General features: G+C 28.5%; 1 protein-coding gene across 1 annotated transcript; it reads left to right on the plus strand.

The window, feature by feature from the left end:
* The first annotated feature begins 7,189 nt into the window (after nucleotides 1-7,189).
* On the plus strand, nucleotides 7,190-11,724 carry LOC137808558 (phosphatidylinositol/phosphatidylcholine transfer protein SFH13-like). The gene is made up of 14 exons (XM_068609725.1): nucleotides 7,190-7,527; nucleotides 7,631-7,901; nucleotides 7,980-8,079; nucleotides 8,912-9,178; nucleotides 9,321-9,398; nucleotides 9,481-9,585; nucleotides 9,678-9,727; nucleotides 9,804-9,903; nucleotides 9,986-10,081; nucleotides 10,192-10,305; nucleotides 10,394-10,547; nucleotides 10,823-11,208; nucleotides 11,287-11,376; nucleotides 11,470-11,724. The coding sequence occupies exons 1-14, from the start codon at nucleotides 7,410-7,412 to the stop codon at nucleotides 11,479-11,481; spliced, it is 1,941 nt and encodes a 646-aa protein (XP_068465826.1). The 5' UTR covers nucleotides 7,190-7,409; the 3' UTR covers nucleotides 11,482-11,724.
* Nucleotides 11,725-12,599: the final 875 nt, after the last annotated feature.

Here is a 12,599-nt window from a genome sequence, read left to right on the forward strand (position 1 = left end):
CGTGACCCTTTATCACTCTTCTTCAGTGTCAGGCTTATATATGTAACACGGGACTCTGAGCTATATTTTAACATTTTATACCTACACTTATTATTCTTTACATTTTAGTTTTTTATATTTATAATTTACATATTTTAGTTCGTCCATGTATACTTTCTATCTGTTTTAGTCTTCTTTAAAAAAAATATTTTAGTTCCTATAATCTTTAACAACTGAAACTAAATTGAATTGAAAAAACAATTTTAAGAACTATTGTGTTCTCCTATTGTTTTTCAATTCACAATTTTAGTATCTTCAGTTTAAAACAAAGATAGCTGCTCTTTTATCTTTGAAACTTAATATTTTTATCTAATATTTAATTAATTTTTTGTGTGTTTTATTTTGATTAAACTGGATTCTAGACTTAGTATATTTATATAAGACAGCAGAAAAATTATTCAATTAATTAAATTATACATGTTTCTGAAAAAAGTAAGCCAAACATAAGTAAACTAATGTCTATTTTAAACTGAGAATATTACAATTATTAATCAAGCAAAATAAGTAAACTAAAATCGTATATTTAAAATTTAAAGAATAAACGTGAAACCATATAAACAATTTACACATACAAATACAAAAATATGTATAATTTTAAAATTATAGGATAGAGGACATGAATTTATATATAATATAATTATAAATTATATAAATTAATAATAAAAAATTATATACACAAGTATATTTCAGTGTTTTGTTTTAGCAAGATATTTATCATAACTGGTTAAAAAAAAGTATTTCTTATTTTTATAAGCATAATTAAATTTTATACAAAAAATTTTGTTGGAGATCCCACATCGACTAGAGATTAGAGCCTTTCATTGTATATAAGTAGGTGCAAACCTCAAACTTATGAGCCGGGTTTTATGGGGTTGAGTTAAACTTCAAGTCTACTTTGTAATAAAATTAATGTTTTTTAAAATTATATTATAACCATACTAAAAGTAAAAATTCAACAAATATTTTTTGAATTAGACATTTTACCAATACATCGGTTTAGTATAAATGATGGTATACAATATATGTGTTTCACACAAAAAAACACTATTTAAAAAACATTTCTGGATACGCAATATATGTGTTTTGACAAAAAACACTATTTTAGAGACATGCATGTTCCTGCATTGTGTAACTGTTTTTTTCTTCTTGTAAAATAAAATAAAACGTAATTGGAATTTAAACTGAAATGTGTTTATTTGAATTTCACCGACAACATTAAAACCAATTTTCCGTGTTTCCTTTCCTTGAATACATTGTCGACATATTTATTATTATCAGATCTAGTTCAAACTGAAACTCCAATAAACTTTGAACTAAAATAAAACACTTATTTTTTAATTGAAGCTTAACTTGAAAAAAAATGTATATTTGATTTTTAGGTAAATAGAAAGAGGGATTTAATGCATGTGGTTTGTATGAATACCTGTGAGTTGTTGTTGTGTGCAATAAATGATGACAGTTGAGCCAAATTGAGAGTGACAACTAACTGCCACTTTCTGGGGTTTCGGGAGCAGACATTGCTGCCATCCACAATGTAACCCACTCGACTTGTCCCTCTCTTTCACCATTTCATTATTTTGCATTTCATTTTTCTTTTAGGATTCAAAACAAGAATAATTAGTTAGTTCTATTTTTATTCTCTTTCACTCTCTATCTTTCTTCTCTTCTACTTCACAATCTCTTTGTATTTCTCTTGTTTCATTATATCTTGTGTTTGATAACTTTGATTTCAGATGATATCTGATTTAAGATGATATTAGTAAAAGTATTTTGATGTTGAAATAAAACTACGGTGTTTGACACTATTGTTATGAATACCTGATTATTGAAATCTGCTACTATTTATATGATTATCACAAATCCTTCATTTAAATTAGAATAAAAGTTTAAACAATAATTAAAAATGTATTATCTATTACTTAACATCGATTAATCTTGTTAATCATATTTGAATGTAACGATTTTAGTCATATCAATCAGTTTTGACCAGATAATGTTAGATTTTCAAGTGTAGTACGGAATTGACGGGTAAATTTTTCATTCTTTTCGGAAACTACTCAAACTGTATCATTATTGTTAGATTATAAAACAGTTGAAAGTTTAAGCATGTAGAAACAGAGACAGAGAGGAAAGAAGATGCATGTGAGTTTGATATTTGTTAGGAAGAGTGAGATGAAGTGTGAAAAGAAATTGGTTAATGAAGAAGCAATGTGAAAAAGTATGGAAAAGGAAAAGAGAGAGGTGTTGAAGAGAATGGTTTGATTAGAAAATGGAAGGTTGTGTGTTGGCATTTTATGGATGTAGAATGAATGTATATAGTAAATCTGATGTGAACAATATTCTTGCGGCATTAAAGATGGTAATTGACATTGCGCTATCATGCCTATGCGTGGGGACTCTCAACTTTCACTTTCTGCAATTCACCTTTTATACTGTTGCCCCCACAATCATATCAGGAATGCCACACACACAATTCTTCTTTTTCTTTTTTCTTCCAACTTATTCTTCTGCACACCAAAAATTCTAACCATGCCAAAACTACATAAATCTCTTTCTTCTTCACTTCAATGGAATATCTTATGGATTTTCGTGAACAAAAACACCCACAAAATTTAGTACAATTCTTGTTTTTGTAAAACTGAAAGAGTATAGTAACAATTGATTTTTTTTTAATCTATTTCATCATTTTTTAAGTTGTTTGAGCTTAGATTTTAGGTCGAGTGAGTAAATATGAAAGATTATTTTACTCAAGTAAATATTTAGTGTTTAGTAAAATAAATATTATAATAACAACGTTGGTTTGTCGTGTTTATTTATAATATTCAATAATTTTTTATTATTAGACTTTAATTAAAGTGCGCATCATTATTAATTTTTCTGCATTACAATAAAATTATTAAATAAAAATTAATTTTAAAAACAAAAAATAATTAGTTGTTATAATGGTTAAATTATAAACTATTTTAGAGACTTAAAAAAATTTGTGGTTTCTAAAATAATTTGTATTATTGATAGATAGTTTATAAATTGGTATCTAATTAACTACCAAAGATTTAACTACCAATTATTTATATTCTAAATTTGGTAGCAAAAATCTTGGTAGTTAATTAAATACCAATTTAGAAACTATTTATCAATAACAGAAATTAATTTATAAACTAATTTTTTTTATTCTCTAAATTATCTCTAATTTAGTTAATATAACAACTAATTATTTTTTATTTTTTTATATTACTTAATTTATGTACACTTTAATATATACTTTAATGAATACATCTTACTATTTTAATTTAATATAGTTTCCTTGAAGTTTTACCTATGAAGAAAAGAATAAAAAAAAAAGTGTGGAAGAGATGAAAATTGGCTTTGGAAAGAGTGTCACATTGTGTGGGAAAAGTGATAGCGATACCTTATATTACTATATTACCTGACTAACATTAATGCATCATGCAAGTGAAGAGCTCAAATTCCGTTTTCATAAATGTCTCATCAATGCCTCACAAACAAACCATGCAATTTCAACACCACCTCATCTATAAACTCAACTTTCAAATTCTCTTCATAACATTGCGTTTTTTAACAAAATTATTATTTATCATAAAGTAGTAAAAAGGAGAAAGAAAAGAAGTTTTAGATTAGAGAATGTTAAAGTAGCAGAGTTTAAGACACTATTGTCAATTTTTCAACCCTTTTTGGTCTGAGACCAAGAAAAGTCAAAATGACAGAAACCTTTTTTTCTTACACCTATTGTTTAACTTTCATAGGGTATTGTGTGTTTAACTTCCTTTGCTTCACCATCATCATTTTTAGTTCTTCTACATTTTAATATTATTCATATTTTTTAAAACCAAAATCTTTAACCAACTTAAACAAACACCTTTTTAACCTCTTACAATAAATATTTGTCATACTCAAGAGTATCAAAATCAACTATCCAAAAAAGAATGAATAATTTTTATGTACATGTCCAAATTCAAGAATTATTCAACTCTGCTATTGATTTGAATAATTGCATGTCATTTGATTGTTTTATTTTACTCTTTTTTCTTGTGCTTGATTGAATGAGGACTAAGCGGTCCGATAACGGGTGGCACGATAGGCTCAACACAAACACTCGATAGGATAGGTTCGAAATGACTCTGATACCATATTACGAAGTGGATTTTAAGCCTAACTCAACCTCATAAAATCGGTTCATAGGAATGAGGATTGCACCACTTATATACAATGAAAGGCTCTAATTTCTAGTCGACGTGGAATCTCCGACATGTATTTTTTTATATTGACTTATTCCTATGCTGGTTTGAAAGTTTGAAGAGTTAGATTTTAAAAAAATAGCAGAATTTGGGTACTCTAAATAGAAAAAAAAGGGTGAATGAAAGAAAAGAAAAAATGAAAAGATGGGAAAGGACATTAGGGGTGGGGGAAAGTGGTGACATATAAGAGCAAAGAAAGAGAAGACATGACACCATCACTCTTCTTCTTCCCTAATTTAATAACCAACAATTTCTTTTATTTATTATTTTAATACTAACTTTTAGTTAATTACTATTATTATTATTATTATTAAAATAAATAAAATGTACATATTTTATCAATATTTATAGTATCAATATTTCTATAATTAATTGATTGTGTAACTTAATCACTTATATTGAAATCACAATTATGATCACATGATTTTTTTTAAATTTTGTTAAGAAGGTTGTAGCTTTTAATTTTGTAAACCTCGCATTTTTTGTAAATTCTATATAAAATATACTCAATTTTACACTTTGTTTGGTTTTGATCATTCTTTTAGAGAGACAAAAAAAAAAGAGTTTATATAGAACTATTTGTTTTTCCAGATTTGTAAGGGACTATTTGTTTACCCTGATAGACAAACATTTATTTATTGTACAAGAAGAAATAAGTACAAAGAAAAAAACAAATAAAATATTTACGAAAAACAAAATAAAACATTGGTCCAGACTTCTTCTTTTTTCATATTACAGAAGTTTAGATTGAAAATACATTTGTTTAGGAGTAGGTTATTATTTTATTCATAATTTTTAGGTTAATGATTAAAATAAAATATTAAAATTCTAAAAATAAAATAATTTTTAATACACTTTTTATTTTGAAACATATTTTTTAATTACATATTTTTTAATTTAATTTTAAATTTTAAAAATTAATGTATTGATATCAAATTATTTTTAATTTTTTTAAAATATAATACAAAAAATTACATTACATCAATTAATATTTTATATATTTTTTTCTTTTAATCCAAACAATTTCATCTATTTTTTTTTTTTTTTCAATCTTTCAAATTCATTTCCTTATCTAAACCCGTACATCATGGAGAAAAAAAAGGTGTGGATTAACATTTGTATCCAAAGCAACATAAAATACCCAAAAAGTCACTTTGACAAATGTGCATTGTTTAACTTATGCAAATGAATATATTCCATACATGTAATGTTATAATGAGTGCAATTATATTCTCTAAAAAAACATTACCATCACAAAACAACACAATAACATAGTCGTGAGAGACGTTTATAATACTTGTAAACTCCAAAAAGAAAAAAAAAATCAAATAAATTTGATTTTTTTTATTGTTTTCTCTAAGACGTAATAATAACTAATTCGTTATTTTTTCTTTTTTTAATCACTTACTCTTGTTCATTAAACTTATTCCTATTCGTAAGATAATATCAGTCTTTTTCTTGGATCAATCTTTTCTACACAATGTGAGATGAACTTGTTTAGATACGAAATCTCTTAAAAAAAATAATATAACTTATCTTAAACTCACCAAATTGTGTCGAAAGAGAAATTATGACCATAAAGATAGATCTCACTTTAATAAAAAAATTCTAAATTTATTTGAATAAAATATGTTTGTAAGATAAAAATTATTTTTTATTTTTATTATTCACAATTTTATTTGAAATTCATAATCTTAAATTTTATATCATGTCAACATACTCTAAGAAAGAAAAAAACATTGTAATACATAAATGTTAAATATTGTTAAAATGAAAGAGAAAAAAGAGAATGAATAATTCATATAATAAAGTATATTTTTTATTTATTTTTTTCTCTTATTACTGTTATAGACAATTGAAAATAATGTTAATATTTACAAGTAATGTTAAAGAAAGTAAATAATATTTTTCCCAACAACTTTCTTACCTTTTTTTTTTCTTCCACTCCATTTTTTAACAAACGGATTATTAATGATACTTTCTCTCTTGTAAACGTTTGATCTTTTTCCAAAACACTAAGGTCTAAAAGTAGTTAATTCCAAGAGAAATTATTAATGAGACTCATAAAAACGAATAAATTCAACATTTAATGTGAAACTTCCAAACATAAACAAATAAATTATCTCTTGTATTTGATACTACTTGAGTTTGTTTTAACAATGAAAATCATTTTATGCTCTCAAGTTTTGTCTAAGTATTAATTTATTTATTTTTATGTTTAATTTATCTCTAAAGCTATTAGGGCGATTTTTATTTATTACAGATGAAAAGTGAGTTTATTAAAAAAACAAAATTAATTAAAAAAAATTATTTTAAAAAGTAAGAAAATTATCATATTTCAAGAAAATATCAAACTGCAACTAATTTTAAAAATCAAAATAATTAATTACTATTAAACTAAATTAGAGACGAGACTTGTAAAAAAAATATTATTGATATGTAAAGTAGTTTTATTATTAATAAAAATTTATAATTTTTTTTTAAATTGATATCTAACCATTAGCTACTAAAGTTTGAATTGTTAATAATTTAGATTCTTAATTAGTTTCTAAAAGATTAATTTAAAATCTAAAATATTTGTAGCTAAATTACATATAACTAATTTAAATAATAATTTAAAAATTATTTTATAAATTTTTATTAATAATAAAAACTTTGTTAATCTCTAAAATAATATGTAATTTAATTAATATAGTAATTAATTATTTTTAGTTATTATTTAATTTGTTGTAGTGTGTTATTCGTAATATACATAAAAATGTAGGATCAAATTTATAATTTATGTAAAATATGTTTTGATTTTATAAAAAATGATTTGGTTTGGGTTTTTGTGAAATTTTGTTAAGAAGAAAGTGTTGAAACTAGAAAGATTGGATCTTTACCATTGCATGCTTGTTTTCCACACGTGTCAAGTTATAGATGTGTAGTGCCTATACTGTGCTCTGCAGAGCAGCGTGCTGGTCTAGACATCCTTCCATCACATTATTTTTTTTTTCTCTCTCTTTCTCCTCACACCAAAAAAAAACCTCATATATTCTTCCGGTGAGATCCACAACCTCAACACACACATTGTCGTTTGTCATTAAATGTTGTCCTTTTTAATGGCTCCTATGTATGCATGAACCTGCAAACATTTACCCAAACACCACTCTCATTATTAACTTTCTCTTCTCTCTTACTCATAACTCTTTTTCCTTCCTTTTCCACCTTCAACACTGTTATCAGATGTCAGGTATGCAAATGCAGTTCAACTCAACTCCAATTTTATACCCTTTTTAATTTTATTTCAGAAGTTACGATTTTTTTATGTGGGTTGTTGTTGTTGTTGTTGAAAGGGGTGGAAGAAGGGGGTGGTGTTGAAGCTGAGAATTGGGAGGAGGAGAGAGGAAGGTTCAGAATTGGAAGCTTGAAGAAGAAGGCCTTAAACGCTTCTTCCAGATTCACCCACTCGCTTAAGAAACGAGGGAAGAGGAAGATAGACTTCAGGGTTCCCATTGAGGATGTGAGAGACGCTAAAGAGGAATCTGCGGTGCAGGAATTGCGTCAGAGACTGCTGCAGAAGGGGTTCATGCCTCCCACCCATGATGATTATCATGCATTGTTAAGGTCTTTTTTCTTTTCTTTTCTTCACTTTTTAATTACCTTCTCTCACTTCTTCTTAATGGGCATTTTGGTCGGTGGTAGGTTTCTTAAAGCAAGAGACTTTAACATGGAGAAGACAATGCAGATGTGGGAAGAAATGCTAATTTGGAGAAAAGAATTTGGAACTGACGCCATCCTCAAGGTAATTTATTAAGGGTTTGACTATTGTGTGCTGGATAAGGGATTTTAATACAGTACTGAAAACTCAATAAATGATTCATTGTTCAACCTTCAGTGCTAGGTAGGAAGTTGTTTCAACCTTCAACTTAGTTCATGGGATACACTTTTGTGCAAGTCTAAATATAATATTTAGAAAAAAAGTTTTGTGCTTTGCAATAACTATTTGAAAAAACTTATTTGGGTGGACCAACATGAGTCCGTTCTTTCTATTTTGATTTTACTTATAATTTCTTAATAATGACTATGAAAATATAATGATTAGCTAAGTGGGATTCATGAATTCAGCGACTTTTAGCAGATTAATGTGGTGTTTAATTGTGCGGCGGATTGGTTAGGTGGTTTTGTTTTTTTCGCTTGTGGGTGTCGGTTAACTCTTTATTGGCTATAGGTCCACACTTCTATTGTCAGAATCAACCACTGATAGTCATTTCACTCTAAAATTGAAGAAATAGTTGTTTTTTTTTCTGCATTTTCTGAAACAACTTTAATTAAAATTTTGACACCACAGGTGAGTTGGCAGATATTTATGATATTAGTTTTGATTAACTCAAATTATAGCCTGGTCACATCACAGATTGACACATTATCCGATTATTTTGACTTCCTGGTTTGGATAATGCAAGAACTTGTATCTTTATATAAAATTAGTTCTTTTAATTTTTCTAAAAGCAGATTCGTACGGTTGTGTGATGTTTGTGTATTTTAGAACAAGCATGAGTTGTGTATTGTTAGGATAATTTAGTGTTGAAACATGACTTGGTTGGTTGAGTCTAATGGTGTTCTGGTATCTGAAGGATTTTGAATTTGAAGAGCTGGAAGAAGTATTGCAGCATTACCCTCAAGGGTATCATGGAGTTGACAAGGAAGGTAGACCAGTTTACATCGAAAGGCTTGGGAAAGCTCATCCAAGTCGGTTGATGCGTATAACCACAATAGATAGATATTTGAAATATCATGTTCAAGAGTTCGAGAAGGCTCTGCAAGAGAAATTTCCAGCATGTTCCATTGCAGCCAAGAGACGGATTTCATCAACCACAACAATATTGGACGTGCAGGGCTTGGTAAGTTGTATCACTCTCAACTTTTTTTCTGAAATTATGTGGTTATGGTTTGTCCTTAATCAGCTATTTCTCAATTTCAGGATCTTCCTCAGTTTTATTAGTACATTTTTCAATTTTTAATTTGCTGCTGTGTGTAACACAGGGAATAAAAAATTTCTCTCCTACTGCTGCAAGTCTATTGGCTGCCATCACAAAAATAGATAACAGTTACTATCCTGAGGTTTTCATACTTCCCTTTTCCAAAGCAATTTGTCTTCCACTTCTCTTCCTGTGTGCATAAAAATCATCAACATACTTTGCAGACATTACATCGAATGTATATCATCAATGCTGGTCTAGGCTTTAAGAAGATGCTTTGGCCTGCTGCACAGAAGTTTCTTGATGCGAAAACTATTGCAAAGATACAGGTGAGGGTATAGCTTTTGGTTTGTAAGTTGTAACATTTCATATTTCTTTTCATGAAGTCCTACTGATATTATGTACTAACCAAAATTTGCAGGTTCTTGAACCTAAGTCTACATGTAAATTACTTGATATCATTGACTCTAGGTATGCACTTCTCATGCTGCCGTTTAATTTCTAATAAAATTGTTGTTTAATCTATGGTTTGTAAATATCTATGCAGCCAGTTGCCAGAATTTTTGGGTGGCACATGTACATGTTCTGGAGAAGGTGGATGTCTTAGATCTAGTAAAGGGCCATGGAATGATCCTGATATCATGAAGGTAATGTTGCTTTGCTATCTCTTGTTTTTGTATATTTTATTGGACTTGTATCGGGAAGATAATTTAGGTGTTTTGATTTTAGTTGGTTCATAATGTGGAGGGAACGTTTGTGAGAGAAAATGCCCAAATGTCCAATGAACATCAGAATTCAGACTCTTTCTGGATACGTTCCCAGAAGGCAAGTCTCAATCTTCCTGACATGGATGGTTAGGATTTCACATATGATTCCTGTATATATTATTTACAGCTAAAATTATATGTTTTTCACTTCCTTTTCTCATCTTCCAGGGACAGTGCAGCGATACTTCAACAGCAGAGTCCGGGTCAGATCTTGATGATTCTTTTTCGTCCATCAGTCAAAGCAGATTCACTTTTCCTCGTTTAGCCCCAGTTCATGAAGAAGTTAGTTCCAGAACCTAGTCTAATTCATTTTTCTAACCCTTGTTCTTGAGCCTTTGATCATTCAGAAGACTAACTAACTCCTCTGCAGGTTAGAGTAGCAGATAACTTCTACAGTTGTGATGATAGTGCTTCTGCAGCTGAGAAAGTGCTCCAAAGTGATGAATTTCACATTACTCGGGATCAATCACTGCAAAATGATGATACAGCGAATATTGCTTGTATGGAAAATTCCGAAGATGCAGGTATCGTTAATGTGTGTGAAGTTACTGAAGCATTTTTGCGTAGTAACATGAAAGCTTTTATATAAAAAAGTTATTGGAACATTTGTGTGTTTTTATATATATTATGTGGAAACCAAGTTGGAAATATTTGTATGCCTTACTATATGTATACCATTTGAATCTGGAAGTTGGAAACTCACCATAACCATCGTTCACATTGTGTCTATTTCACTAGTGAGTATATGTATATCAGTATTTTCATTCACAGGTTTAAGCAAAGTTCATTCTTTTTACAGGTACTTCGGTCAGAAGTTGGTTCAGCTTTGTTAAGGAAAAAGTGGAGAAAACAAATATCTTGAATATGTCAAGGGTGCTTATCTATTTTTTGGAAAGATTAGTGATGTTCTTCCGCAGTTTAAGATTAGAATTCTGGAGAACACAGAACAATATTTACCCATCTGTTGCCATGGAGCATGAAAACAATAGCCTTACAGCAGCTAGTGAAACAGTTTCTGAACGGAATCATATTCTTCAATTCACACAACGACTTGAGATACTAGAAAAAACATTTGGGGAACTTAGCCACAAACCTGCTGGCATACCTTTGGAGAAGGAGCAAATGCTTATGAGTTCCTTGGATAGAATCAAATGTGTTGAGTTTGACCTTGACAAGACTAAGAGGGTATTTCTCCATACTTTCATCATTCATCTCTATGACTGTTAACTATGTAGTATTTTACAATTTGTGCTATTAATGCAGGTGCTTCATGCTACAGTGATGAAGCAGTTTGAGATTGCAGAGCTGGTGGAGAATTTGAGGGCATCAAAGAGTCAAGTAAATTGCTTTTCGGTAATATTCTACACTTCAACATTTTATATGTTCCAATATTTTATACTCCAAACTCTTCAGACAAATGATTTGATTATGTTATTTTAATGATAGGTCCATATTTGAAAAACACAATGATGGTGTCAGTTGAATGTTATGAAGCTTCTTCAAAAAAAAAGTTGTTCATGTTGAGTTATGAAGCAATTCTATGGGGCATTGGCATCAGTAAACTTTGTAATTAGCTTTAACATTAATGGGTTTGTTGTTATAGTTTTTAACAAGACATCTACAACATCATTAGATAGTGAGTAAGCATGACCAGAATTTTATTGCTGATTTCGTACTTCATGTCAAATTTTTCCTTTCAAATCTGTTCTTTATATATATATATAAACAATCATTAAAGTTTGACACCATTTATCATCTGGTAATCTTATATTTCCGAACTAATCCCATTCCCCCCAAATAAATTTGCCCAGAATATTATTATAAAATTAATTTGATATTGAAAAATGAATAAATTTAAACTAAGAATAATTTAAAATATTAATAACATTTGTTATTGATAACATTTCTTAAGCTTAAAAGAGACTTACTTGGTTCAGACTTTAAAAAGAATTTGATAGATTATGGTATTATCGTGGTTATTGCATTAATCTACATCATTTTAATAACATCACACATACATTAATAATCATTCACCCTTCCTTCGCTTTAATGGAGACAAAATTAACAAAGGAAAAAGAAATAAAATTTCAATAGTTTTTTTCCAAGTTAAACGTTTTTCCTGTTTTCTTCCATAGTTAAATTAAATTAATCTCCTCTGTTAAACAGGATGAACATGGGGAAGAAATAGTTCTCAATGCTTTGTATACTCATTTGTACGTATATTTATACATGGTGTAGTTTTGTTTTCAAATCCTTTATCTAAGTTGTATTCCAAATTTATGATAGAATTTTGATTTAAAAATAAATAAAAAACAAATCCTGCACTTTTTGTTTATGGGTAATTTTGAAATTAAAAAAATTATAAAGGTACATAAAGAAACTATGGATGTGGAGGAAGAAATTGGCTCATGAATTCACAATTTCAGAAGATTAAATGCGAAAAATAAATGTTAATTCAAGGGCTGTTTCTTCCTGCATTTCCATACCTTCTTGTGCCACCCCATAAGTTTTTCATATTTCAAAAATACCCTTCTCAATATTTCGAATTATATAATTTGAAAGTCTTTATCTAAATC

Source organism: Phaseolus vulgaris, chromosome 3, assembly GCF_000499845.2.
Source record: "Phaseolus vulgaris cultivar G19833 chromosome 3, P. vulgaris v2.0, whole genome shotgun sequence".
Classification (NCBI taxonomy): Eukaryota; Viridiplantae; Streptophyta; class Magnoliopsida; order Fabales; family Fabaceae; genus Phaseolus; species Phaseolus vulgaris.